The following is a 26,091-nucleotide window of genomic DNA, read 5'->3' as shown; positions in this document are numbered from 1 at the left end:
TTTAAAATCATTCTGAGGGACGCAATTGGGCCCTGGGCCAGTTTTTGGACATGACTGTTGTTAAGGGTCCTTGTGTCAAGAAATAGTTTTAGTTAACTACTTAGGCTGTGTTTTTAAGTAGTGCATTATTATTGCCTATTACACATACTTGGCCAATAATCTGATTAAGTTGTCTTTATTATTATCATCATAATCATTATTATTATTATTATTATTATTATTATTATTATTATTATTATTATTATTATTATTATAAACTTTAATGAGTACTATTGTCACTTTTTGGACCGCTGAGATCCTTCAGGAAAAGCAGTCGAGCGCGGTGCACTCGAGCAGCCTGAAAGCAGACAAGGAGGGATAGGAAGATGGCATCCACCGACCAACCTGATCGAGCAACACAGGTCTGCATTTATGTTCTTAAAACATTTAACACTTGATGTCCAGATACGACAGTCCACTCGTATAATATATTTACATGTTGAGCGACTTAAATGCTCTCAATATATTTATTCACCATTACTCCTGCTCTGCTAGCGAAGATTAGCGTGTTTGCTAGTTAGCATGCTAGCTAGCTCCTGCAACGCTTCAAAAGTTGACTGCTTGTGATGACAAGTGGACACGAAGGGCCAAGCTGACGGTGTAATGCTTCACCCACATGTTGCCAAAACTTGTGTGGCTTGCTCACCTAGTCAGTTAGCCACTTATTATGACCAAATGTTCGTCCATCCATCTGACTATGTGGTCTTGTCTGTGTCTTATTATGTGCAGTTAATGACATGATGTGGAAAGGTCACTGTAAGCCAGACAAGCCTGAGGGATTGTGCTCGGCTCTCTACTAACACTTTGTTGGTGTAAATTGCTGACAAGCATTGATTATTCTGAGAAATACGTGTTATTGTAAGCTGTTGCCTGTTCATATAATCAAGCACAACTTTACACTTTGCTTCTACCTGTAAAATTGTTGTAAGTTTCAGCAAACAAATATGTTTTCTGGATAACATGCTCTGGATACACATAAAACATGTATGTTATCCTGAAAAAAATGTGAATAATTCAGAACCGACACAAGATAGATTTGATGTTGATTTAATCTAGAGACTGATAACCAGGAAAGAAAGTTAAGAGCCAAACTAAATTTATAGTTGTTATGCATGGCAACATTTACACAACTTTTACTTATTTTCCAATTAATAAAACCATGCATGAGCACAAATATCTGTCCATAAATATCTAGACCATATGCACATATATATTAAGATTTTGTCTTGTTGTTACTCTTCTGTGTTAAATGGGTTTAACAAATACAACACAAATGGCTATTTTTTCTGTATTCACCCATTCACATTGATGTTGTCAAAACAATATTGATTTATCGCTACATATTTATACTGAATATTGAAATTGAAATGGTTACAATACTCATTTTGCAAAGTATAGGTACACTAGCACTAGTTGCGCTCTCTTGCATTTTTTTTATTGTAAATGTTTACAACAGTCAATTTGCCTTCTCTGCTACTCAATGTGAGAAGAAAAGTCACCTAGTCATGTTATACCGTTATGATAATTACCTCTTACTACAAATTTTTTATTGCATGCCCTTGATGTAAATTTTTCCCCTTGATATCGAAAGTGGGAATGAATATTTATGTTTTTCAAGGTGTTGTGTCAAAGTTAGAAATTCCAGTATTGTGAAAACATTATTGTAAGTGTGTTTAACAAATTATTAAGCCTTGTAAAAAACAGTCAAATGACAGAAATGTTGCTGTTGTCTACTCTCCTGCTACACTGACAAGTTGTTCGAAGCTGTCAAATGTATGAGGTTAAAGATGTTCTTTCAGAATTGATAAACTTTTATCTTAACTGATGATAGTGCATTGTAAATTATTTGTTAATTATATTTTGTGTTATCAATCCGAATCTGCAAACTGTAGGTATTAAATTAATGTAGTAGAAAGTACAATATATTTATCTATGAATTGTCATGGAGTAGAGGTATAAAGTAGCAGAAAAGGAAATTTTCAAGAAAAGTACAAATACCTCAAGATTGTACTGAAATACAGTACGTGATAGGGCTGCATGATTTTAGTAAAATATGCAATAATAGTTTTGAATATATTGCAGTGATATTACTTGATAAACAAAACAGATATAAAAGTGTATTCATTTCTGCCGTGCCGCTGCTTTCAGTATACCGCTAAAATACAGCAAATTGCTTTTTAAATTAAAAAAAAAAAAAAAAGACAGAAAATTATTTTGGGATGAGCAATTAACTGAAATATCATTGAAATTACAATATGGCCAAGTGCAATATCCAAATATCTGCAGTAGCTGCAATTTTTTATTGAAAGTAAAATGTGTCACAACATACTATTATATATTAAACATTATGGTGTTACAGAGATGCTCTGACCTGAGAACATGCTTGTTTGGCACATAAAGTCCCCAGAATAAAGTCTGTATACTGGTGCGTTCCTCATGTCTAAGAAAGGGCTAATGCCCGAAACATGTGTTTCACACGTGTGGAGGTAACTGAATAGATTTTCATGCGAGCATGCACGAGTGTGCGGACTTTGCAGACTTTATGGATTCTCTCATATCTATTTTTGCTTGGTCCAGCACCTAGTTTTTATCACTTTTGGATGTGCACGATGCTTTAACTTATCAACATTATTTTATTGAACAGATTGAACATTGAACTGAACACAAAAGGTACATATTAAAAATAAGTTTCTTTTTAATGTGCAGTTTTCTACTGATACTCCCCTTTTAATTAACTCGAAAAACTTTCTGCAATATCACAGTCTTTCGGGATGTGTTTATTGTGCAAGTTGACATCATAATGATGGTAAAAAAACAGTATACTGTGCAGCCCTAGTACTTGTGTAAATGTCCCAAGTTATTTTCCACCACTGCCGCTATCCAATCATTTCTCTATTAAACCAACATATTCTCTGTTCTCCAGTAGATGGCACTCTAACACAAGTGTTTGTTTATCTTCTAGCCTGGCCTTGCACCTGGAGATGTTGCGGCAACTCCCCCCAGAGAAACACTGGTAAGGTCTCAGTATTTAATACAATTCACTAGACTGATAAGGCAATATGGACTATAATAACAAAAGAATTTAAGTATGCCTATTTGATGTAAGTGCATCTTAGATAGAAATAGAAGCAGGTTAGATTAAATGATTGTCACGTCATTTAATCTTATAAACCATGTTCTGCTTACATGCATATTTTCTAAAACTGATAAATGCTGCATGACATGACTCTCAACTGTGAACTATCAATGCCCCAGAGAATGTAAGTTTTCAAACACTTTAGCAGCTGATATCCCTGCTCTGCCGCTCTGATTGTGTGCCAACCAGTGAAATCAGCTGCTGTAGTGTTTGGAGAGAATGAAAGTTAGCATACTCTTGGCAAGAGTATGCTGACTTGAGGAACAGTTGTTTTTTTTATGATCTAGTGACTTAAAGAAGTTTGTTTTCATCTTTTCATCAACAAACTACTTTTCCTTGGCTAATCAGATGATATTACACATTCCCCTGTGAGATCAAGTGTTGAAGGCTTCCAATTAGCAGCCAGTCACAGCGCCACACTGATGTCCCCAAGCCCATAATGAGAGTGTACTTCATGTTCCTTGTCTTTAGAGAGTAAAAAGCATGTAGGAAAGGTCTATTTCAGCAGTCACAGTTGTTTCACGGTTGCTTTAATCATGTTAAGCGTAAAACTTTTACTTCATACCTTTGTGGTCTTTAGTTAAGCCCATTGTTTTATTAGTATGAGTGTGATCCACAATTGCGTCCAGGGTGATTTTAAATTAGTTTGCCAATAGTCAATAGTCACCAATAGAAAAAAATAGTTTAAACAAACTTTTATCAACTATAGACTTTGTTTCAGTCACACGGCATGTCTGTGAAAAGAAGATGTACTCTGCATTAAAATAATCTGTAAATATTGCTTCATTGCTGCATTACGGTAATGCAATTATGGATATTCAGTTTTAAGAAATATTATATCTGAATAGGGCTGAGCCCTGAAAGTTGGAGATTCGAATCATCAGTCAGAGACCCCTGAGTTGACCGAGATTGTTTGGAGTCGATCAGCCATTTTGTTTTGTTTTTTGATAGTCAGTATGCTGTGCATTGTACTTCTGGGGACATTTTAGTTCCCAGATTTTGCTGTGATGTGAGCGTTCATGACTTTTACAATACTCTTTGGTAGAGGCGGTGACACAGAGGGGGAGAGCCCTGCACCCTGAGACTCTAAGAAATAATTATCTTCTCTCTTCTGCTTTGAATTGTTGAATTTACAGCTCGCAACAACTTAATATGACACAGTCTCTGGATTTTGTTTGATATTTAGTGTCGACAAAAATGCTTTTGCACACTGCCGATCCACAGTTAGCGCCTAGTTTGTTTACTATATTACATGAAAACCGCTGTCACACTGAGCGTCACACTGAATGTCCCACTGAGCTCTGTTTAAAATCTAAAACTTTATGTGGGGGGGAAGAAAAAGAATTGTCGAATATTTGTTTTGAACTGTCAAATAAGATTTCATTTGCACAACTCTGAGTCAAGTACAGCCCTTTATTTGAATAATGTTTTTGTTCCCCCATTAACTCTCAGAGTCTTCATAAGTTGTCCAAGTTGTGCAATACACGCTAAGCTGCTAACATTTAATGACAATAAACATCAGTTGTTTTTCAATAACGTGTGAAGGAAAGTGTTCATTAGACGTTGACCGGGCGGCTCGAGTGATGACAACGATTATAGCCGGGACTGTCTCATTGCTAAGTGGGATGGAATACATCACAGGTACATTCGCTGTCCTTGTATGGACACAGCATCCAGGTTATAGGAGTGCTGTATTGTTCAGCATACATGTCTCAATGTCATTCACCACCATTCACTCTTCATCCTCCCCCCATCATCCCTTCATGCCAAGGCTAATTTAATCCTGGGGTTATTGATTGTGGGAGCATTCTCCCAGGCTTTCTTTCAATTTACTTCAATTTCATCATCCCAGTGCGCTTCAAGACTGCCTCCTCAAAAAGGGAAGAAATTCTTGTTATGAGGGTCCTGATTCGAGACTGGTTGACAAGTCTCCCCGCACCACCACCACCACCCTCACTTCCAGCCCCTTTTCTCCTTTCTCTTTTTGATGAGCTGCTCTTTCCCAGTTAAGTGGATTATTACAGTAGGGATAATTCTTGTCACATGGCATTATTTGGATGAGGTGAATAATTGAAATTTATGTCTGAAAGGATTTTATCTGGATGAGAGGAAAGGGAGTGCTGGCAGGGTTGGGAGGGCAGAGAGAGGGAGAGAGAGAGAGAGAGAGAGCACACACGTTTGTATAACATTTATGTGCACATGTGCATGTCAGACAAGCCAGTGTGTCAGGCTGGGGACACCAGTCATGTTAACAGGTTCTGACTCACCTCGCCCAGATCAGCAGGCCCTGGCACACTTGTGTGGCGTGGGCTCTCCTCTGTGGCAAGAGGGCCCAGCTCAGGGGCTGGTGCCACAGCCTTTGCCACCATCCAGACCAGAGGGAGAGGTCTGAACCTGTAGTGGGAGAGAGAGAGAGAGGAAAAAAAAAGGGTGAGGGAGGCTGTTTGAGTGTGTGTTCCAGGGTTGACTGGTATACCAGTCGCTGCCAGCCGCTGCTGCTGCCGTTGCCTCTGGCGCTGCTCTTTGCTCGCTCTCACCCCGGCTTGCTTCGTCTCCGTCTATAACCCCCACCCTCCCTCCCACCTTCCTCTCATTGCTGCCATGGCCATTACCCCTGCCAGTCTCTTGCCGGTGTCTCCCTAGTAGTCTTTGTGCTCTCTCCGTGCAGTGACACCCTGCACTCACCCCTCATCTACTGCGATCACTTTGTCCTCATTGCTGTCAAATGCACCCAAACACATCACAACAATAGTTATAGCCTTTGATCACATTTTAGGAGAACAGGCTCAGATCTGAAACCAGGAAATATGTCAACATAATATCAATAGCGTGGGACTTTATAGTGATATTAGAGTAAATATTGAATGGGATTACATTTAAATGCTCTTTTTTTTTTACTTATTTGACTGCTAACATATCCACATTGCTAATGATTTTTTTTCTCAGAAATTGTAGTTTAGATTAAAACAAAAATAGAGCAATTATACCCAAAATGTCTTTTCACTGTCAATATGAACATCAGGGCTTCAACAAAAAATATTTTAACTATCAATTGATGTGCTGATTATATTCTTGATTAATCTTTTATCTATAAATGTCAGAAAATACTGAAAAATGTCATTCAAGTGGCATCTTCAAATTCCTTGTTTTATCTGACGACCGGTCCAAAAAACTTAAGGTTTTTGTTTTACTATCATGTATGAAAAATACAATCAGCAAATCATTGGACCACAGTCAGTTTGTCCGTAAATTAAATCTGAATCAGAATCATAAAAGGATTTATTGCCGAGTGGGTTTTCATTTACCAGGTATATGCTTTGTTTTTTTTTTTGGGTTGCACACATTTAACATATACTAAACATTTTAAGAGCAATAAATATAAGGCAGCGTTCTGCAACAGTCAATATCATAAATTAAAAATAGAGAAAAATAAATAAAGGTATAATAAAGGTCAATAAAGGTATGACAAAGATACTTTTAAAAAGTGCTTTAACATAACAAATATGTGCAATATAGCTGTTTCAGAAAAAGCTGCACAGTTTTGTGCAGGTTGTGCAAAATTATTAATAGAGTTTAAAAAGTTTAGTTTTATCAAGTTCAAAGTTTAAGAGTCCACAGTCGACAGTGGTTAACAGTAGTAGCAGCAGTTGGTTTTCCGAACATCAAGCACAAAAATGCCACAAATTTTATTGGCGTGTGTGTGTGTGTGTATAAAGGTTTGTGTTGGTGTGTAGCAGATCTACAGGAGAGTTGACCACTCACCAAATAGGATGCTAACTGTTTTGGGATATCTCTGGTAGACTCAGGCCTGTCCTTTACTCTCCGCTCTCTGAAAATCTCAGGCCTTAAATGAAAGGGGGATGTGTGTGGGGATGCAAGCGTGTGGTTAGTGTGTGCAGGTGGTGCATCTGTACCACACCTCCGTGTGTGCATACGTTGTGCTAACAGAGTGCGCGTATGTATTTAGGTTTGGGGGTTTTAGTACAGCAGAGGGAGGGTGGTAATGGGAGGGGGAAAAGAATTGTGAGAAGAACATCCCCGGTCTCACAGCAACTTCAAAAGCTCCCCTTCCCCAGGATATTAAGCGACTGTGATGAAAAATTTAGCAAGCGTTAAATAAGCCGCTTTGAAGTGATCTGTTTTGGCTCAGCAGTCTCCAAATTTCCGTAGCCCCTCTGCAATAGCCATCACACTGTAGAGGGAGAAAAAGGAGCAGTGTGTTAAGTGCAGGAGTTGTGGGGGACCTGGCAGGTTGGCAGAGGACGTGCCAACAGTAATCGGTCCAGCTAGCAACATGAAGGCACTGCCGCTGCTACCGGCCCCTGTTGTCTTTTTCTGGCTCTTTTTCTCCTCAGTTCACCTCCCTCCCCCCGACTGCTCTTCTGCTGAGCCCCACGAGTCGCAGGCAGACAGATGTTCCTCATATGTTAGCTCTGAAAAGAGTTTTTTTTTCTCCAGTTATGCGTGGGTGTAACACAAATGTAACACAGTGGTGATACCAGGAAGTCAGAGGTTACTCTCGGGTCTTGACTCAGTTATTTTTTGTCCTTAATGACTTCCCACATTGAACATGTGTTTGTGGAAATATGTGTGTTTTTAACACCAATCTAACCTCTGTGTGTGTTTTTGCGTCACTGGATTATAGGACTGGGACAGTTTTCAAAAAGCAGAAAATCTAGTGCATTTTAATTGATTTTAACCTTTTTACTTTTCCACCACCATAAAGCAAAAATAACAAGAAGTTAATCTTTTATTCGATCATTTATATTTCAATTCATTTCACATTCATCACTTTCAAAACCATTATTTTAATTTTTGAGGACTCTGGGTTTCAACACGCCCCAAATTAATTATTGGGGCAGAATAAGAAATGGGAGCCAGTAATGAGTCTGGTATGGTATCTCCATTCTGTCAAGAAACTAGGCTACCATTTAGTTAGTCAAGGGAACCTTCTCTGAGATTTTCCTTTTTTCCTCTTTGCTCATTACTTTAATTGTAATTGTAATCCTTTATTGGAGCTGTCTGCAGTAAAGGAGAGTTATGGTCCGAGTGGGGGCGCGAGCCATAGAGATATTTCATGATTATTGGAGAAGACGGTCACTAGGTGGCAGCCACTAGTTCGGCCTCGCTGTAATTACTGGGTGGAAGTGATGGCAAGGAACTCTCTCTCTCTCTGTGTGTGTGTGTGTGTGTGTATGTGTGTGTGTGTGCGCACGTGCACGTGCGCGCATGTGAAGGTGTGTGAAGAGAGATTTTTCAGTTTCTAACACGCTCCTTGAAAGAGCAAAGTCGAATAAACCTGCCATCTCACATTCAGTAGAGTCAGTATCCTGTCACATTACGCGTAAACATGCTGCACGCTCTGCAGAGGCACAGGCGTGTGTAAAGCACTGAACTTATTTTAAATCTGAATACAGAGTAACATAGGATGTATTGTTGACATGACGTTCATTGTATGTAATTTCCCATGCCCATAGTTTCACATATGAAACATCTGCACACCACCACGGTTTGTTTCAGTGGTCATGGTGAAGTTTTCTTTTGAAAAGCATAAAAGCTCAGTTCTCTGTTTCTCGGCGCAACACTCATTGTGCATCATGCGCTGTTTGTTTCGGTGGTTAATGATACAGGAAGGGCCCTCCATTTTATTGTTGCTGTGTTGCACTTTTTCCCCTCCTCGCCCAACCCGGCAGCCAGCCTCCTTAGAGGACTCTGTATGAATTCTCACTGTCATGTCCAAGGACGAGTGGCGCAGGGTCAGCTAATTGCTTTTATGATTATGATTTCACGTCAGATTTATCGTGCATGCTCGGAGCACATCTTCCAGGTCCTGCCGACGTTGCTGGCTCGGATGGGGAAAATGAGTTTACAGCTTCTGGCTGTGACTTCTTGTTTAAGTGCAGGTCACACTTTTTGACTCATTAGAGTTGAACGCAGAGGGTGAATCACACAGGCTTTTCCTGTAAAAGCTTCTGTTTTCTATGGCGGTAACTGTACTTGTTTTTCTCATAGTTGGCCACAAAAGAGCATTTCTTCACTTTGTCTTCAACATGTGCTAAAGTTTGGAGGTCATGAGCGGGGAATGACACAGACAAGGATTTTTGGTTTTTCTGTCGTTTGAACTTTTTACAAGTCATAAATCTCTCATCTTGTTTCTGCTCGGAGATGAAATCATTACCCTTATTCCCCTCATAGTACGCCAGGATTATCAGTTGCCTTCTTTTTGATGTTGGTGACTTTTTTCTTCTGATGGTTCCTCCCACCTCCTTGAAAATGATGAGCCCAGATGAGTCCAGCCCATTTTGTACATTTTTATTTTATTTTGTAGTTTCTGCTTTATGTGCTGAGCCAGACTAGATTTGCATTGCAAACTCTGACAATAGCGCCTTTGTCTTTGGATTTTCATGAGCGTTGAAATCCTTTAATTCACTGTAAAGTTCATAGTAAATGAAGAAGAAGCTGTTGTCAGTGTATGTCAATAATACGCATATTTTATGTAGATAGAGTCTCATGTCGTGGCCCGTGGCTTGTGATTTGTTGCAGTAATTTGACCTCACTCTGACCTTCCTGGCTGGGCCGCAGTGTGACTAGTGACAGATGCAGCCTGGGAAATATGGTTTGGATAGTTTTCCAATGCTCAGAGGAATGTTAAAGCTAGTTTTACCCAAAGTTCATTCTGGAGACACATGTAAAGTCTATGATTAAGCCGAATTCAATAAACTTTAATGAATACTTAGAGCTTTATTTGTAGGGTTTTCGTCTCAGCAAGTATATTAATGTAAACAGCATGGTAACAGAGCTGTAATTTCCTATTCTCCCACAATTTAGTGAACTGTCATAATATGTTTACTTAAGAAATGATAGAAATACGACACCAGTTTAATTACAGCTTAGTCATTTTGCCTCAATATACTTGGGAAAGTGGCCTTATTGAGCTGAGCTTCCTTTATACTCTCTATTCTGCTTTGTAATTACTTCAGCTTGATTTATCGTCTTTTCTTTGTGTTTATGGTTGTAAACTGCTCGAGTGAGTAACTTGGTCTGAGAGTGGCTTGTCTCCTCGCAGCGAGGCTGGAAATCTCCCGATGAATCTGAGATGTCTCCGCTGTCAAGACTGCTCACATCGCTCTCAGCCTCCAATGTCACTTTCAAGGCATAATTACACAAGTTGTGTTGATTAGTATGAGAAGCAATTACGCTGGCTTTCCGCCGCAAATGGAGAATGTGATGGCTCTTGATTGACAGGAAGCATCCTGGCTTTAATAAGTAAATGACTATGGTAATTCAGGTACTGAGACCCTTTGATTTGTCAGCATCTTTCTAATTTTTGTGATGTCCTCTGATTTTAATGAACATGAATTTGATTGAATCCCCCCTCGTTTCCCCCTGTCCCCTGCACCCGTCTGTCTGTCTCTCGCCTCTCTGACCAGCGAGTGCTCTCACTAGGGAGCCATATGCTTTCAGAGCCATCCTAAACAATCCTGTGGTGCTGCTGAATTATTTCCCTGTGAATGAATCCAGTGTGTTTGTGTGAAAAACAAAAAACAAAAACAAGAAACAAATGAACAACAGGCAATTTGGGCACACAAATGCTTTTTAGCACATCACGCTTTCACAAGTGTGGAAATCAGAGGAAAAATTATTTGTAATTGACACTTTGGGGAACATTTTTTTCTCTTTTTATCTGGCTTCCCAGTAAGTTATTAGCTGTTAATTTGTCGGCAAGCTCCCCTACAGCGTCAGATATTTGTTCAAATGCTGGGATCCCCTCAGTGCATTTGTAACTACACTTCTGAAAATGCTGCCCTATCCAATTATGTAATATAATACTGCCTTTTAGGCAAGTTTCTTTTAATTGAATAATATTAGTTCTAGCTCAGCGTAAGCTATTGCAACAGCAATACTTAAAAGAGCTCTTTATACTGTATAAATACACAGCAGTCTGCTGTAAAATGTAGCTAAAACAGAGTAGGCAGTTTACTCCTTTAATAGATACACCAATCGTAAAAATCTAAAGCTTTTACACTAAGATCTGTGTATTTGAGATTTTTTTGAATTGAGGCCAAACATTTAAATAATGCTGAAATTTGATTGACCGGGTCCTCAGTCTCATATTTCTTTCTTTGTTAACCACAGTTGGCCTAATCAAGTAATTCCCTGTTTGTCTTAGTAACCCCCTATAGAGTCATACATGCATAAATATAATAAAATAATTTGCTCTTGCACTCCCTAGCCCAGCTGTAATTTATATGGATTGAATGAGTGCTGCATTGTGGAAAATCACGAGTGGACCAAATGCTCGTTTGTCACCTCTAATAAATGTTGGAATGTAAATTATGAAGTTATGCTTCAGATGTAAATGCACTTTATTCCAGTCCCTTTAATGTAAACAGCCTACTCCAATACATTAAGGGGGGCGGGGGGAGGGCAGACGGGGGATTTGACTTGGAATTTTGACTGTTTTCACAATCAATAATAAACACAAAAGAGCCTAGATGGGGAACGTTAAAACATATCTGAAGTCTGGTTCATAAATTATTGCATGAAAGCAGGCTTGTACACCAAAAATGTAAATACATTAATGTTATTAATAATGTAGTGACTAATAGTTCTATCAAGACTGTAATAGCAGTTTAATGGAATATGACAGCAAGAATGTATTACACTTCTTACATTTAGACGGGACCTCACATGACATTTATCAGGGATTTCTGAAACAATTTTTTTGATTATTTTGTTAAGTTAATTGCTTCTTTTCCCCCCCAACGTCTTCTCTGGGTGAGGGGCAAAAACTGGTAATGGATATTAATTAATATGTGTCAGTTTTCTGGGTTTGATTAAAAATAATGAAAGCAAAATGCTAATGGGATTTCAGAGTTTCTCTGTGTGTGGCGCCCTGAGATTGTGGCTTTATCTGGGGAATCTGTAAAAAAGAGATAGTAGGCTACTCTCCAGGCTCAAATGAAAGTGACGGAATACAGAAACTGAGATAAATTATCTTAAAACCAGCCAAAATAGAGCACTTAAGTGAAAAATATTGCACTCTAATTAGCCCAACTTTAGATGTGTGATACAGAGGAGCGTTGACAGTAAAGTTTTCGCTGCGTTGTAATGAAAAGTTGAGCCTGGCTTGCAATTCATCTCCTCTTCTCAGAATGACGTTATTTTTCTGAATGAAAAAAAAAACAAGTGAATCATCTCTGAGTTTCTGTCTTGACAAGTTGTTTTCTAAGCTACTGTGATGTGTTTCTAATATATGGTTGTTTGCTAGAAAGAGGATCTATGGACTTGTTTTTCGGAAAGGTGCGTGTCTTTTTTCAAGTGGTTTTAGGCCTTTCATTTGAATTAGACGCCCCTCATGCGTCTTTAAAATTGAGCTACACTTCACTTGGCACTGATTATAGCGGGATGTCTAAGCCTTCATCCATAGTCCACTACAGTCAGTGTGGAGAAACCCCTGCCAAGACTTCTTTGTGTCTGTATGCAGTCTTCAGCAGAAAGAGGACTTTTAAAAGCTATCATTAAGGTGGGGCACAAGTGTAGACCAGCAGTGAAACAGAGGCTGGCACAGTAAAAAAGCAACCGTAGCCACTTGCACAACTGACAATTATCCAACACCTGGACTGGCTTGCCTCCCTGGCATGTGCGTCAAGACTGTCGACTTCTTGTTAATGCAGTGATTAACAGGAAGATTGCATTTGTTTTCCTGTGCAGCTCTCCTGGCAGCTATACTTTGCTTTCTCTTTGATTAAAACAGCAGATGGATGAATGCATTGTAGCTCCATCATGAACTTCAAAAGAAAGGGTGAAAATGAGATGATCGAAAGAGAATAAATAGAAGACAAACTGAGGCCTATTTGTTCCTTCCATGTTGTGTTTACTGTGGAATTTGGGATTTTTAGGGAGGTTGTGGTGGCCTGCAATCCTGTGGAAAGAGCAAATCACTCTTCGCTTGTCCCCAAATATGAGTCAGATATTTGTATGTCTCCCCTTATTACTCCCTATTTATCCCTGACTTGCCTCCTGTCCGTCCCTCCTCACGTCTAATGGACTACGTCATGCTTTTCTCTCGTTCCCATTCTGTGCAGAAAGTAGTTTTAGGTATCGTGGGGACGAGAAAAGGGGAAGTGAAGGGGCTTCGTCAAACAGCCTGTACTTTTGAAATGCAGAGAGTGGCATTGTCATGTGTTTTCTGTGTCAAGGTCGACAGAAAATGTCAGAACAGGTGCACGTCTGCTGCTGAGCTGCTTGCCAACTCAGCCCCTTTGCTGTAACACGCCACCCCGCGTGACATTATAGTGGTTCACTGTGGGTTGTCTCCTCTCCTCTTTCTTTTGGAGGAGCCTGCTAAAACATGTATTTTCCCCATCCCCACGTGAGTTGATACAGAGTTCAGGCGGGTGTTGACGCCCTAAACTTTGACCACCGCGTCTGATTGTCATGCAGTCACTGAAAGTATGGGTGCTGTGCAGGAGTGACGTGCAACATTCCTTTCTTGTTACTCAGGTTTTTTTTTTCTGGTGTTTTGATCTGATTAAATCTTCCCATTTTAGGAGAGATCCTTTTAAAGGAGAGGCAACATGTTTTGACTTGGTTTTGTTTTTTTGGATTAATTATTGGTTATGGCCTTCTTTGGAAGGAGACGGTACATTAAGTGCCTCTTTAGGAACAATATAAGAGAGAGATCACTGTAAATACATGGAAATGTAATACTGTGAGGTTTAACAAAAGAATATAAATGTAAGAACACTGTGTGACGTTTGTGAATTAAGGCAGATGAATGGAGTTGTATAGGAGTAGGTGTGCCGATTTCTATCGTTGTCATGTCACATATAGTTATTTACAATCGGCATCAGCAAAACATGTTGCAAAACCTGAAATTTCTGTCTGAACTTCTCAGAAGAGGTGGATTACGTTTAGGTGTGGCATAAACCAAATGTCAAACATGCTGTTGTCACTTTATGACATTTTATAACCAATGAAATTTCCAGTGTGTAGCCTCATTGACTCAGAAAGGCTGAAATGAAGAGTTATTATCCGATCTGACGAGCTGTCGAGTTTGTATCCTCTCTGGCATCTGGTTAAATGAGAAGAAAGAGAACTGCTACTTCTGCGACCCCGATGAGCGTTGTTTTCTGACGCTGTCAGCACCGCACTCTTTTTATGCTTATCCTACTCTCGAGGTTAGATTCTTACTGGCAGCTGGAAGCCTCCAGAAAAGGCGAATTAGCCAACATTTTTCTTTGTCACTTAGTATGATCAGGAACAGACTCTGCCTGCTCTCTTTCTCCAAAACCAAACGAAGGCCTCCTGCTCTAAGTTTCCTCCCTCATTTGATGGTGATTCCACTCTGTCTTATCTGCCGCTGTCGATGTGTGGCCCATTGTCTTGGCAAGTGTGTCTAAATGTTTCTGACAGGTCTCAGTGAAAGACAGGCCGCAAGGGTAAACTGCCAGGCTTTCCTCCCCCCTTTAACTCCACTCATACCACCCCTGACCAGTAGATGGCGATGTTAATCTTCTGTGGCTCCGCTCCTGCCTTGATGTGTCTCCCTTTAACACCATCCTTCTCTGCTTCTCTCTGTGGCACTCGCTGAGGAAAGTCGGGGTCTCACCCCGTGTGGAGGGTCATGCCACCAATTCCTGGCCCCCTTTGAAGACCATGAAATTGCTGATCCAAGACGCACGATTAGTGCATTCAGCCTATTGACTGGAGACGGGTTGACGCACGATTATAATGTCACTGGAATGTCACAATCTGCCTGGTTGTCTTTGTGAGCATATTCTCATCCGGTGGCACAATGTACCCCAGAAGGAATAATTTGATCAATAAAAGGACACCTCTCTCTCTGTTGTCACTGGCCTCTCCATTCTAGTTTTATTAGTCAATTTGGCACGCTGAAAGGACTGCACACAAAACTGATGCCAACTCACTGCATCTTCACCCCGGCTCCCTGCTCTATTTGCCTATCGCAGTGGTTCACTTCAAGTTGCTTTGCTGTGTGTGTATTACGGGGTGTGTGTTTGTGTGTGTCTTTGGGTGGGTGCTGCCTCAGTGAGAGGAGCAGTTTGGATCAACAGAGGAGGATAGGCTTGTCACTGTAAGTTGCTTGTGATGGAGGCGGCTCTCCTTGTGACACCACAACACAACTTCTGTGGTGTGTCGCTTGGACACAAGCTTCACGTTGTTTGCTGCTGGTGCCGCTTGCGTTTTGCCTCAATCAACTAATTGAATGTGAAAGGCTGGCGGGCCTTGATGATATGAAGGACAACACGCAGAGCAGTGGCAGTTTTAAGAAAAGCCTTTGTGTTCGTTCATGTGACTGTAGCCGGTTGCTTCTCTCATTTCAGTTCACAAAGGAACTTTCAACTGAATCATGCAGATCAGTTTATTGTGGCTAAAAACGTATATGTCAAAATGTAAATGTTTGAATAGTTTTTTTTGACATTGATGCAGTTTTTGTTGTTCCTTTTTAAAGTGTGCAATTTGTCATTTTTATTAAAATCAAGTGAGCAAAGGATGAGTGGCCGTAGTTTTTTTCATATAATTTATGCATCATTTTTGAACTTTTGGTAATACATGTGTAAATCCCTTTTTCTTAACACATTTTTCATTCCCCTATTATTGTAATTAATTATTGTATTATTATTGTAATTATTCATACTAAAAGGCTTGTGACTTTCAATTCATTATAGTTTTGTTCATTTTGAAATTGGTGCATAATTATTTGGTAAAATAAAATTAGTTAAATTTGTCATTTTTTATATTAAGAAAATTTATGTCAGCAAGAACAGCAAAATCAGTTACCAAAGTTTATACACAGTTTTATATTATATTATTGCATTTTAAACATTTCCTCACGTGTTTGGTTTGAATTTTTTAACAAAACTTTTCATATGTATCTCGCAACCAAAATACAACCACATTATTTAGCTCATTCCACAGGTCTAAAGTTGCATCGCTAGCACTCGTGTAAAGTAACGCTCATCCCCCACACTGAAGAGCACTGCTTGTCACAGAATGTCATCATTGACTGTAAAAGAAAAAAAAAGAAAAAGAAAAAGAAAAGCTTCGAATTACAGGAAAGAGGCACTGCATTAAAGAACAAAGGAGATCGATGGCAGTACATTAAATTTTATGCGAATGAAAAAAAAATCAACTAATTAAAATTGATTACTCCTGCTTTGTAAATGTGTTTCTGAATTAAATTATTGTATGAAAACATTTTGACCAATCGAGGAGCTGAGGAAGTATCCATTACTGGATTGCAGCTGAGAAGGGGCTGGAATGTTTTGTGGTGGCTAAGTAGTTTGTTGTGCTCCGCTGCGACTCCCCTCTTGCACCCCCACTGCTAAAGTGCCATGGGTTAATCTCTGATGACCCTCATCTCTCAGAGCAGCTCCAGACTTATGATTTGGGCCCTTTTACCTGAATTAAAAGGAATTTGTGGGCTATATAAGTATTTTCGTAAAAGTGAGGTGTCACTGACGGAGTCGCTGCTCTTTAGTCATCAGGGCTCTCGGGGCTCTCAGGGCCCCGCTGGGGCCATCCTTATCTAAACAGTCATCTGTCTCGCTAGTTTAGCAAGGGCAACCCCAGGCAGCACGACTGACAGTTACACATTAAGAAATGTCAGACTCCGCTTCATACCTTATCTCTCAAGCTAGTTTTGAATTGACTGGATGCACGTGTTTCTCTTCAGGTTGAGATCTCATGAGAGTAAAAGAAATGCGCCACTTTGTTGTTGCTTTATCTTATTTTTGAAACACTGTGCTGTGAGCATGAACTACTGTTTCTTCGTGCTGCACTAAAATGTCTTGTTATCAGATTTTGAAAAAGGCTGAAATATTATTTAAAAATAACAATTTTTAAAAACTAACACTTGCTGACCCCTTTTTTTTTTTTTTAGTTTTTAGAATAATTACAACTTCAATTTACAATGTATCAGAAATAAAGCAAACGTATGACATTATCATGCATATCCTTAAGTCTAAATTCTTGCTTGTGTTGTACGTCGCTTTGGATAAAAGCGTCTGCTAAATGAAATTGTAGAAATTGTAGAATATTAAATCATAAAATGAATGGCTTCAGTTTTGAAATATAATTTTGCACTATAGTAAACCTTGCTTTTTATATCTTGAAAACAGAAGGGGGAATGAAAACGGCAGCTTTTCTTTTTTCCCTGATAGACCCAGTATAACTCCCAAGGCTGTATTTATCTGCACCGTTTTTACAGTTTGATGGTGTCCTCGCCGGATCAAATGTACTTTAGCCCCCAGTGTTTCTTACCGCTGAACCTACTCAACTTTTCCATGTTTGTGATGACAGAGCTCTGATAGGGAAATGCTGCTGAATGGAAAGTTTAGTCTGTACATGCAGTGGACTTGAAAAAAGCTCAATTTCCGTCCACCAACCCCCCTTTACAAAAATTGCATAATGCGCTTTTGATGTCATGATTGTAGCCTTGCCCATGGCTCTATCACTGACAGTGATACAGCGCTGTATGTTATTTTTAAACCTTTGCAAAGCAAATGTCAATGAAGTTTTCCATGACCCTTTTTCATCTGTGTTGACTCTGATGTTTAAATTTCACAGAAGTTACAATCATTCGATATAGACTGACCACAGACAGAGAAAAAAATAAGACATAAAACCAAACCAGTGTATTTACTCTTCTGTTAACCCAAATGTTTTAACACATATAACAGTAAGTTTAAACAAACTCGTACTACGTTAGAAGTAGGAGAAAAAAGCCCACGTTTCACCAAAACTCCTTCATCAGATTTGACCAAAGTTGAGTTTCGGTATTGGATTTTCATTTAATTTTCTTACATTTCAGCTTCTGTGAAAAGCTCTGGCCAATAGAGAAGAAGACACAAAGACACAAAAAGTTCCTTTTGTACAGTCATTGTCAGAGCGGTTCGGCTCCAGCAGAGCTGTTGAAGCTCCTGCAGTGTCTGAATGAGAGTAGATGTAGAGGTTAGCTAAATGGTCGGGTCTGTACCTCACTTCCTGATGTCTCTCAGGGTCAATAATTCCCTATTGCTGCTCCCATGAGGCCTTACTTCCTCTGCTAAAGGTCACATCAAGGCGGGAAAGATGTCACAATTAGAAGGGCATTTAAAGCTGCTCTTTTAAAAAGATTAAAAAGCACTGCTGGCCACATCAAGCAGTCAGGCGACTAAAGGAAACACAATAATTGCATTAAAACTTCATTCCTTTCTGGTAGGGCTCTGGTATCACAAAGGTATTGGGTTAAGTCATTTAAGACAGCTGCCCCTGATAGCAAATCATCCATGAAAGCACCAAATTAATATAGAGCTTCATTTTTCGCTGTCTCTCACTTTCTCTCGCTTTTGGTCCTCCGAACGTGTGTTTGGGGGGGAAATTTGAGACCAGCCTAACACAATTTTTGTTCATGTCTGTCAGTCTGTTATTATATCAGGGGCACTTCTCCTCAAATGTACAGGCCGGGGCAATTTGGAATGAATTGATTCACACTGAGACTGAATCTTATACTTGCTAATGATTTCCTTTTAGCCCGTCCATTGCACCCCCACCCAACTTTTAGTTCCATCATGTCCTCTGATTGTCTTCATTGTTGCAGACATAATGTGCACATGCACCGTTTTGTGGAATAGATGACATACGGTGTTACGAAGTGCATGGGAATTTATTTTTCTGTAAAAACTTTAAAAGGAGATGTGACTTTTTACTTCTGATATGTGATAGATATGTGAAATATTAATCAAAATATCTCTAAATATCTAACATACATCATTAAACCAAATATTTGCTTTATTTTAACTTTCTACTACATAATTTCAGTTTTTGTTTCACTTCCTTAATAAATACTTTTAGGCTGTTATTTGCCTTTTTGACAAAACGTGAAATCTGAAATGTCTGACTGATGTAACCATTTTTACTCTTAATTAAAAAAAGATTGAAAAAAATGTGTCGAGTTCAGTAGACTCAGAGCTCAACCACAAGCAGTGAACCTTTAGGTAGGAAAGTCACAGTTGCAAACATTGCATTTTGACTTTATAACACTTTCATTTCAGAGTAATTGTGTGTTAACTGGTGGTTTGGGTTGGCCCAAATAATTCAGACTGAAAACTTGACTTGAATCATTTTTCGTGAGGCATCTTTTAAATATGTTGTGGTTCGAATGTTGTTTATTCAAAATACTGACACGTACTGTAACTTCACACACTGAAACCAGCCTTACGAAACAATGCGTACAGTGCATTGCTGTTTCTGTACAGATAGTCTGAATTACCCAGCTGCTAGGAACCTGCAACCTAATAATGCACGCCTACAAAATATCCATAGGTCTTACTGTATATTATAGTTAAGTGCTGGTACTAGTTAAAGCAAAAATATACAACTGGTTACACAGATTCTTTCAGGCGTCCAACCATGTGGTTCGAACATAATCAGATTTCATTCTCATTTCTTGCAATTTAAGGTATCACAATTGTAATTTTCAGACGAGTGCAGTGCAAAGTCTTGTCCAATTCAAACTCAATAACATTGCTGTAATCTTGTCCGTTCATCAACTTCACTCTCTTTAAGTGTGTTGGTTAATGTTATCTCTTCCTGTGATTGAGTTTTCGCCCTCTTTTTCGGCTTTACCTGACACTCTATTGGTTATCTGGTTTGTAAAGATTATTGCTCTTAACATGGAGCACTTTGGTGCATTAGCAGTCAGAGCTTTACGAGAAGCTTTACAAAAGAGCCTAATTGCCAGTTTAACCAAAAATTATTCAATAGATTTCCAAAAGGAAGGACATTCACCATATTTGTATTTTATTTATTTACACTGCCGATCAAAATGTGCGTTGTACTGCTGTCCATCTTAACCCCCTAAAAGCCCAGCCGTGTGCTACCCAACACTATAACTGGGATGATCCATAAGTCAATAACAAGACAAGACTGAAATCTGTGCAATGTGGTTATAATTGATTGAGATGTCTGGGTGGAACTTGTGCAAAGCATTTATGTCATCTGCTAAGAAGTGCACTTTTCCTCTCTCTGAAGATCTACCACTACAGTTTTAACCAAATGGACATTTGCCTCATTAGTTTGCCGCTGAGCTAGCTGTGGTCCTTACTAACATGTCATACTTATGCCTATTAACATTGACACACTTTTCCTGTCAATGTTGTGCTATTGAAATTTTAAGAGAATGTAAACAATATTTGCTCATTCAGCATATTCTTTCTCTATTAGGTCATTACCTCTCAAAGGGCCGACATCACTCCATTATTTACTGGAATAAATATTAGAATATTAGATTTCAGTGTGTTTATTATCTCTGGTTTCGGCGTTTACCACAAGTAGTCTCATTGGCTCACTTACTTGAACAGTAAGAGCGTTGCCAAGAGCAGGATGATTTCGTCTTGTTATCAAAGGGATATTTTCTCTGTGTTTTGACTATCTTTTGGCCCAGAACATCAGTTGGGGGTTCACCATGCAAATGGTTTAATCTGCTTGTCACAATGAAGGTTCCGGGTGACTGACTTTAATAAGCCTTCAGCATATAGAGATACAGGAAATTCCATACCCCTTGCGTAACCCATGTGTACATCAAGGTCACGGTAGTGTCACACTGAAATGGTAGATTAGTGTCTAAATAAATTGTGCCAGCACCTCTTGGGATGAATCTTGTACATTTTGATAATATTCACTGTTGAAGTTTTAATACTTCATTTATCTTAAAGTAAACATACAAAATATAATTCTGCAGTAAGCCTGTGGCAACTGCATGGTATTTTTATGTGTGTACCTAATTAGTATAAAAGTGTTATTAAGTTGCTCTTGAGCTTATTCAAAGTCCTCTAAAGACAAGTCCAATATATTTTCATGAGTCCGATAAAGTTGTCTGTGCCTTGATTCTCTACTGTACTGTGTGCTTGTCACAGAAATCTAGCTCTTTATGCAGCATCCCTGCCACACCTACCCCTCGGACAAGTTTAACTGCAATTCTTTTGGATTGAAACAGGTTCGTAGTATATGCAATGCATTATCCAAAACGAATTACCACTGGCAGGGCGCTCAATCACTTTGTATCTTTCAACACTAAGAGAAAAGAAGAGTAATCAAAACCTTTCAACCTATTAGAGGGATGACTTTTACAATTGAATCACGGGGACCACAGGTGCGATAATAAGTCATCTAAACCTCCCCCCCAGTGTGTTCCCCCTTTCTCTGTGTTCTTACATATTTATCTATTTTAGGAGGCGCCACTTCATGGCGCCCATTTCAAATTTATGTTTTAATGCCATTTGAGGAAGATTTTTTTTCTCTCTACCTCCGATTCTTGGAAATGCATACTGGGGTGGAAAATTAAGGTGCATCTCGAAGGAAAACATAATAGAATCGATGAACGCAGTGCACTTAAAACTACTGATGTTCTGATGCTATTTAACGTTCTAGTGCATTAACGTTTCAAGTCATTACAACATTCAGGCTGGGTGATTTGATCATGGCAGGTTTTTAACTGGAAGAATTACAGAAGTTTTCAGCCTAGGATTCTCAAGTTATTAGATACAAATGATCACCTCCGCATTAAGTATAGATTTTCTTCCACTGCGCACTTAAGAATGGAAGTTTGTCTTTAAGAGGGTAATAGCAAATTAAGCTCCATACTCCATTTGTCCAGCACTCTTGATGGGCTAATTTTATAACTGCTGATTTGGTCATTCCCCACATTTAGCTGGAAAGTGGTCAGGTGGTCTTTCTCCCCCCCGCTGCTGGGTGTGGGGGACTTGGAAGCAACTATCAGATGGAATCCATTTATGTTGTTTTTTTGTTTTTTTGGTCTTGATTCATAACGAACCTTTTTCTTAAAGGAGGACTAGACTGATGTTTGTACTTTTAAAAGCATCACTCTCCTTCAGACTTCCTCCTCAGACATTATCTCATTATGAAATTAAATTGCATTTGTCTCTTTGCAGATAACCACTGCTGTGAAATTTTTACAAAACCCAAAAGTGCGTCAGAGTCCCTTGGCCACCAGAAAAGCCTTCTTGAAGAAAAAAGGTGAGAGGCATTTGATTTATTTGGGATACAGTGCAGGGAGCCTGGAAAAATGCAATATGTATTTGTCAGAATATTGTATTTACATTATAATCCATATGCATTTGTGTACAAAACGTGGTTGGCCAGGGATGCACACACTGTCTTTTTTTGTGGTAAGATCAGTCTATAAGGGTCAAAGGTTGTGGCTGTAGCTCTTTGCCCTGGGGGTCTAACAGGGGTCGATTTAGCTTCAGAGTGCATGATTCAGGCCCTGTGAATAAATGACACACCAGTTGGGATGCTCCTTTGGGTTTAGGAAAATTAATATTGACAAACTCCCTCTGCATTTTCAATGGAATTATCAATATTGCCTTCCAGCATTTTAACCCTTTTACTTAATTTAACTGTTATCGTAAATTTGAAGCATGACACAGGGAGGTTTTCTAAGCAGGGATAGTGGAAATGTTTGCTGGCTCTTCAGTTTCTTTGCAATTCATTGAGATTATTTCTGACACATTGTTTGTGCAATAAAATCTGCAAAAAGCTTTATTACTCTGAACTCATTTAAGTTGGTTCAATATAAAGCGGCAGTGGAAATGTACAGTGTTATGCCATGTATTTCTTACACTCGGCCTATGGCTGAGCGATGACTATATGTGCAGAGGGAGCATGTGGCTTTACCTCAGATAATCTCTTTGTGGTGAGTATTTTTGTTGCAGTTTTTTGTAAAATATTTCTGTACTTGAGGGACTGTAGCTCTACAGTGCTGGGGGACTTTGCCTCCAGCATTAGAGTAGCCAAACACTGAAAAGTGAGCCTAAAAGCTCCATGACAGGGGAAGGTAACCTGAAACCAAATCCATGGTTGCCGGCTGCTACTACACACATCTCATGTGGCTCTAATGACTCTTGATATCTTTTGAAATTTCTTTGCCTTTGCGTCTCATTATTGACAACTAAGACATGTTCATAATCTACTGTTGGATATCTCAAATGTAATAAGTCCTCATCAATACCAAATGATGTCATACCATGCTACATTTTCTTCATCTTACTTTGTGCTTTGTTGTAAACTCCACAGAGCTCTGCTTTCCAAAATGGTTTGCTCTTACTGCACTTTAAGTCCATGAAATATGTATGACGCTTTAATGCAGATTTATTTTGGAAAGTCCGTTCCAGTGTAGATCTAAACAAGAACCCTCAATTTGCATAAGGACATTGATCTCAGGGAGAGAGAGAGGGTAAAGAATGAGAGAAAATAGAGCAATGAAACATTAAGCACTCTGCACTCTGCTTGGCTTGTAGGTTATAGTCATACAACAGTGAACCTGGAAACCCTGCACATTCTTACTTGAGCTTCCCTGAGTTGTTTCAGGAAAGTACTTCACAATAACCCTGTACTTCATTAAACCATTGTTTCTTTAGTTCTTCTAAACTAAATGTCTATATTACGGGAAATTATATCGGGAAGAGGCTCTTTGGACTTTGATAAAGTAATTATCCAACTGTGATTATCATTCAGTAAAAAACTAATTTTAACTGAAAGGAGTAAAAATCATGCGTTAAATTTAAGTTTTGAAATATAATCTATTGGCTGTATCTGGGATATCATGAAGAAGGCATGGAAGTGTAAGTGCAGTACCATTTATAACATTTGAAACTGACATATCTATTTTTGTGAATAAAGAGTTTAAATTGCTGGTGGGGAAAAAAAATCAATGCAGCATAGTATTGTGATATTTTGTGTGGTAATATATCGATACACAGATGCCATCAATTTTTTTTAATACTAGAAATATACAAATTAAACTTTTGGTAGCTTAAAAGTTGATAAAGTTTTCTTTGGTGGGCACATAATTAACAGTTGAAAAAGGATACTAAAATTGCAATATATGCTATCAACGTTTAAGATCACAGTAATATTGCATTGTGACTAAAGTATCGTGATAATATGGTATTGTGGGGCCTCTGGTGTCTCCCACCCCTAATTTAAATGAGCCTCTAGACTTTTGCATACGCTCAGAGCCAGGCCAGTACTGTTTCTGTACCCAGCATGTATTGTCCTCTCAACCCTTCGACCTAGAAACTCAATCATCCTCCTCCTCCCGCAGTCACCACAGCAAATGTGTCAGTCTTAATTTCTAATACAGTTTAATGTCATATTTATGTAAATACTTCTGGATTTTACTCTATATTAACAGCCAGAAATGTCAAAGCACACATAAAATGAAACAATACCATCTCCCGGTAGAGTGGATTTTAAATTGGATTCCTCTTGCTGCCAGTACTTACGCTGGATAGCTGATGAAGGGGAAAATAGGGCCCACTTTGATTGCATGTTGCAGAATCTTTACACAATAATCTTGCTCCTGCATATTATTTCCCTGCCCTAATCTGCACTGAAGGATGCCTCTCTAGTTACATCTCCCTTTTTTCCAAAGAGATCCTAATAGTGTGGTTTATTTCAATATTCATTGAAAAATATAATTTTCTGTTTTCCTTCAACTGTCAATTTCAGGTTATGAATTGGCAATTATGCAGTCCAATATTTCTAGCTGCCCTTCTTGAGTCCTTGTTGAATAAACCGGCTGAAATATTGAAACTTTGTCACTTAGGTATAATATAAATCAAGATTTAAACTCAGAAATGTTTTTTTCTTTCCTTTGTAGAGGAGCTGGGAAATGAGTTGTGTTTAAACTGTCTTGCAGCCATCTTGAAGCAATTTTGCTTTACTTGTTCCTTGCCAAGATCAAGGAAATTTTATTGTGTTTGAGTGAAATATAATGTGCTCCAGTCTCATCTAGTGAATTGTGCCATCTATGTCCTCTACAATTAACACACGTAACAACTAAAGAGCGTTAGGGCACCATTTTGGCACCACCATTAAGCCCAATTAGCAGTTACACACATAATTACCAAAAAAAAAATCAAATTCTGAGGACAAAGTCAACAACATTTTCCAGCTTTCAGCATGTCACTTCGACCGTGGCTCCTAAACTGACATCACTCAGTCGCTCCCAGTGTGCAGTTTGTCTGGACAAGTAAAGCACAGAGAGTGCACATGCATTGTTGCGTTACAGGTAAATACAATATTAAATGCATTACAGGCACAGTACATTCGCTGTCAGTGAGACATAAATGATAGCTTGACTTATTTCTTTTTTATGCCGTCCCAATTGTTATTGGGCTGAATAAATAATGCTAATAGATTTCACCCTGAGTAGAGGGCCAGTGATCGAGGGTCACCGGGAACACAGGTAGGCTGTTGGTCTATTACCATACCTGGTTTGAAGGTAAGGGTAAGGATAAAGTTCATCATCCCAGATATTAATAGGATGCTGTTTGTAAGTGGGGTTATGTGACTCACCTCTCGGACAAAAATGACAATGACCAAGGCCTGCATAGAAGGTAAAGGGATTGATGTGGTTATAAATTACTCCACGGCGCCACCTAGCCTAGGCCTTGCCTACTTTGTCATCAGTACAAGGCGATAAAGCAGGGAAATGAGAGCAGAGTCCCCTTTTTTAATACATAAATGAATACTCTATGAGAGTGGTCATTATTTAGGGCACGCTATTTTCCAGCAGTTGTACTGAACCAAATGACATGTAGAATCTCCCTGGCCAGCGCAGCGTGAGAAGTTGCACTCGACTTCTTAATAACCCATTGACCTCCATCTATTTATGACCCCTGCCATGTCTTTTTTCTTTTTTCTTTTCTAAATACGATATTCAAAATGTAAGTAATTTTCACTCAAGGGCAACTTCATAATTCAGGCCTTGGGACAACTGAAAAAGGCATTCACCTTTTACCACCCAAAATATTTTAGTAAGCAATTTTTATAATTGGCTGTCCGGCCAAGGTGTTGACCCATAAAGTCCAGAAATGCCAGAA

At 39.0% G+C, this 26,091-nt stretch overlaps 1 protein-coding gene across 2 annotated transcripts in view; it reads left to right on the top strand.

Annotated features, from left to right (window-relative positions):
- Positions 1–288: 288 nt before the first annotated feature.
- The window catches only part of pex14 (peroxisomal biogenesis factor 14), a 51,312-nt gene continuing 25,509 nt past the window's right edge, over positions 289–26,091 (top strand). For both annotated transcript variants that reach the window (XM_088082277.1, XM_042492201.2), the window contains exons 1-3: positions 289–401; positions 3,002–3,052; positions 22,135–22,219. In XM_088082277.1, coding sequence (XP_087938403.1) covers positions 366–401; positions 3,002–3,052; positions 22,135–22,219 — 172 coding nt within the window. In that variant the 5' untranslated portion in view covers positions 289–365. The remainder of the gene's footprint in view (positions 402–3,001; positions 3,053–22,134; positions 22,220–26,091) is intronic.

The sequence above is a fragment of the Plectropomus leopardus genome, chromosome 9 (assembly GCF_026936395.1).
Source record: "Plectropomus leopardus strain MGB_pleo_1.0 chromosome 9, ASM2693639v1, whole genome shotgun sequence".
Classification (NCBI taxonomy): Eukaryota; Metazoa; Chordata; class Actinopteri; order Perciformes; family Serranidae; genus Plectropomus; species Plectropomus leopardus.
This window is presented reverse-complemented; position numbering and strand designations above follow the sequence as displayed.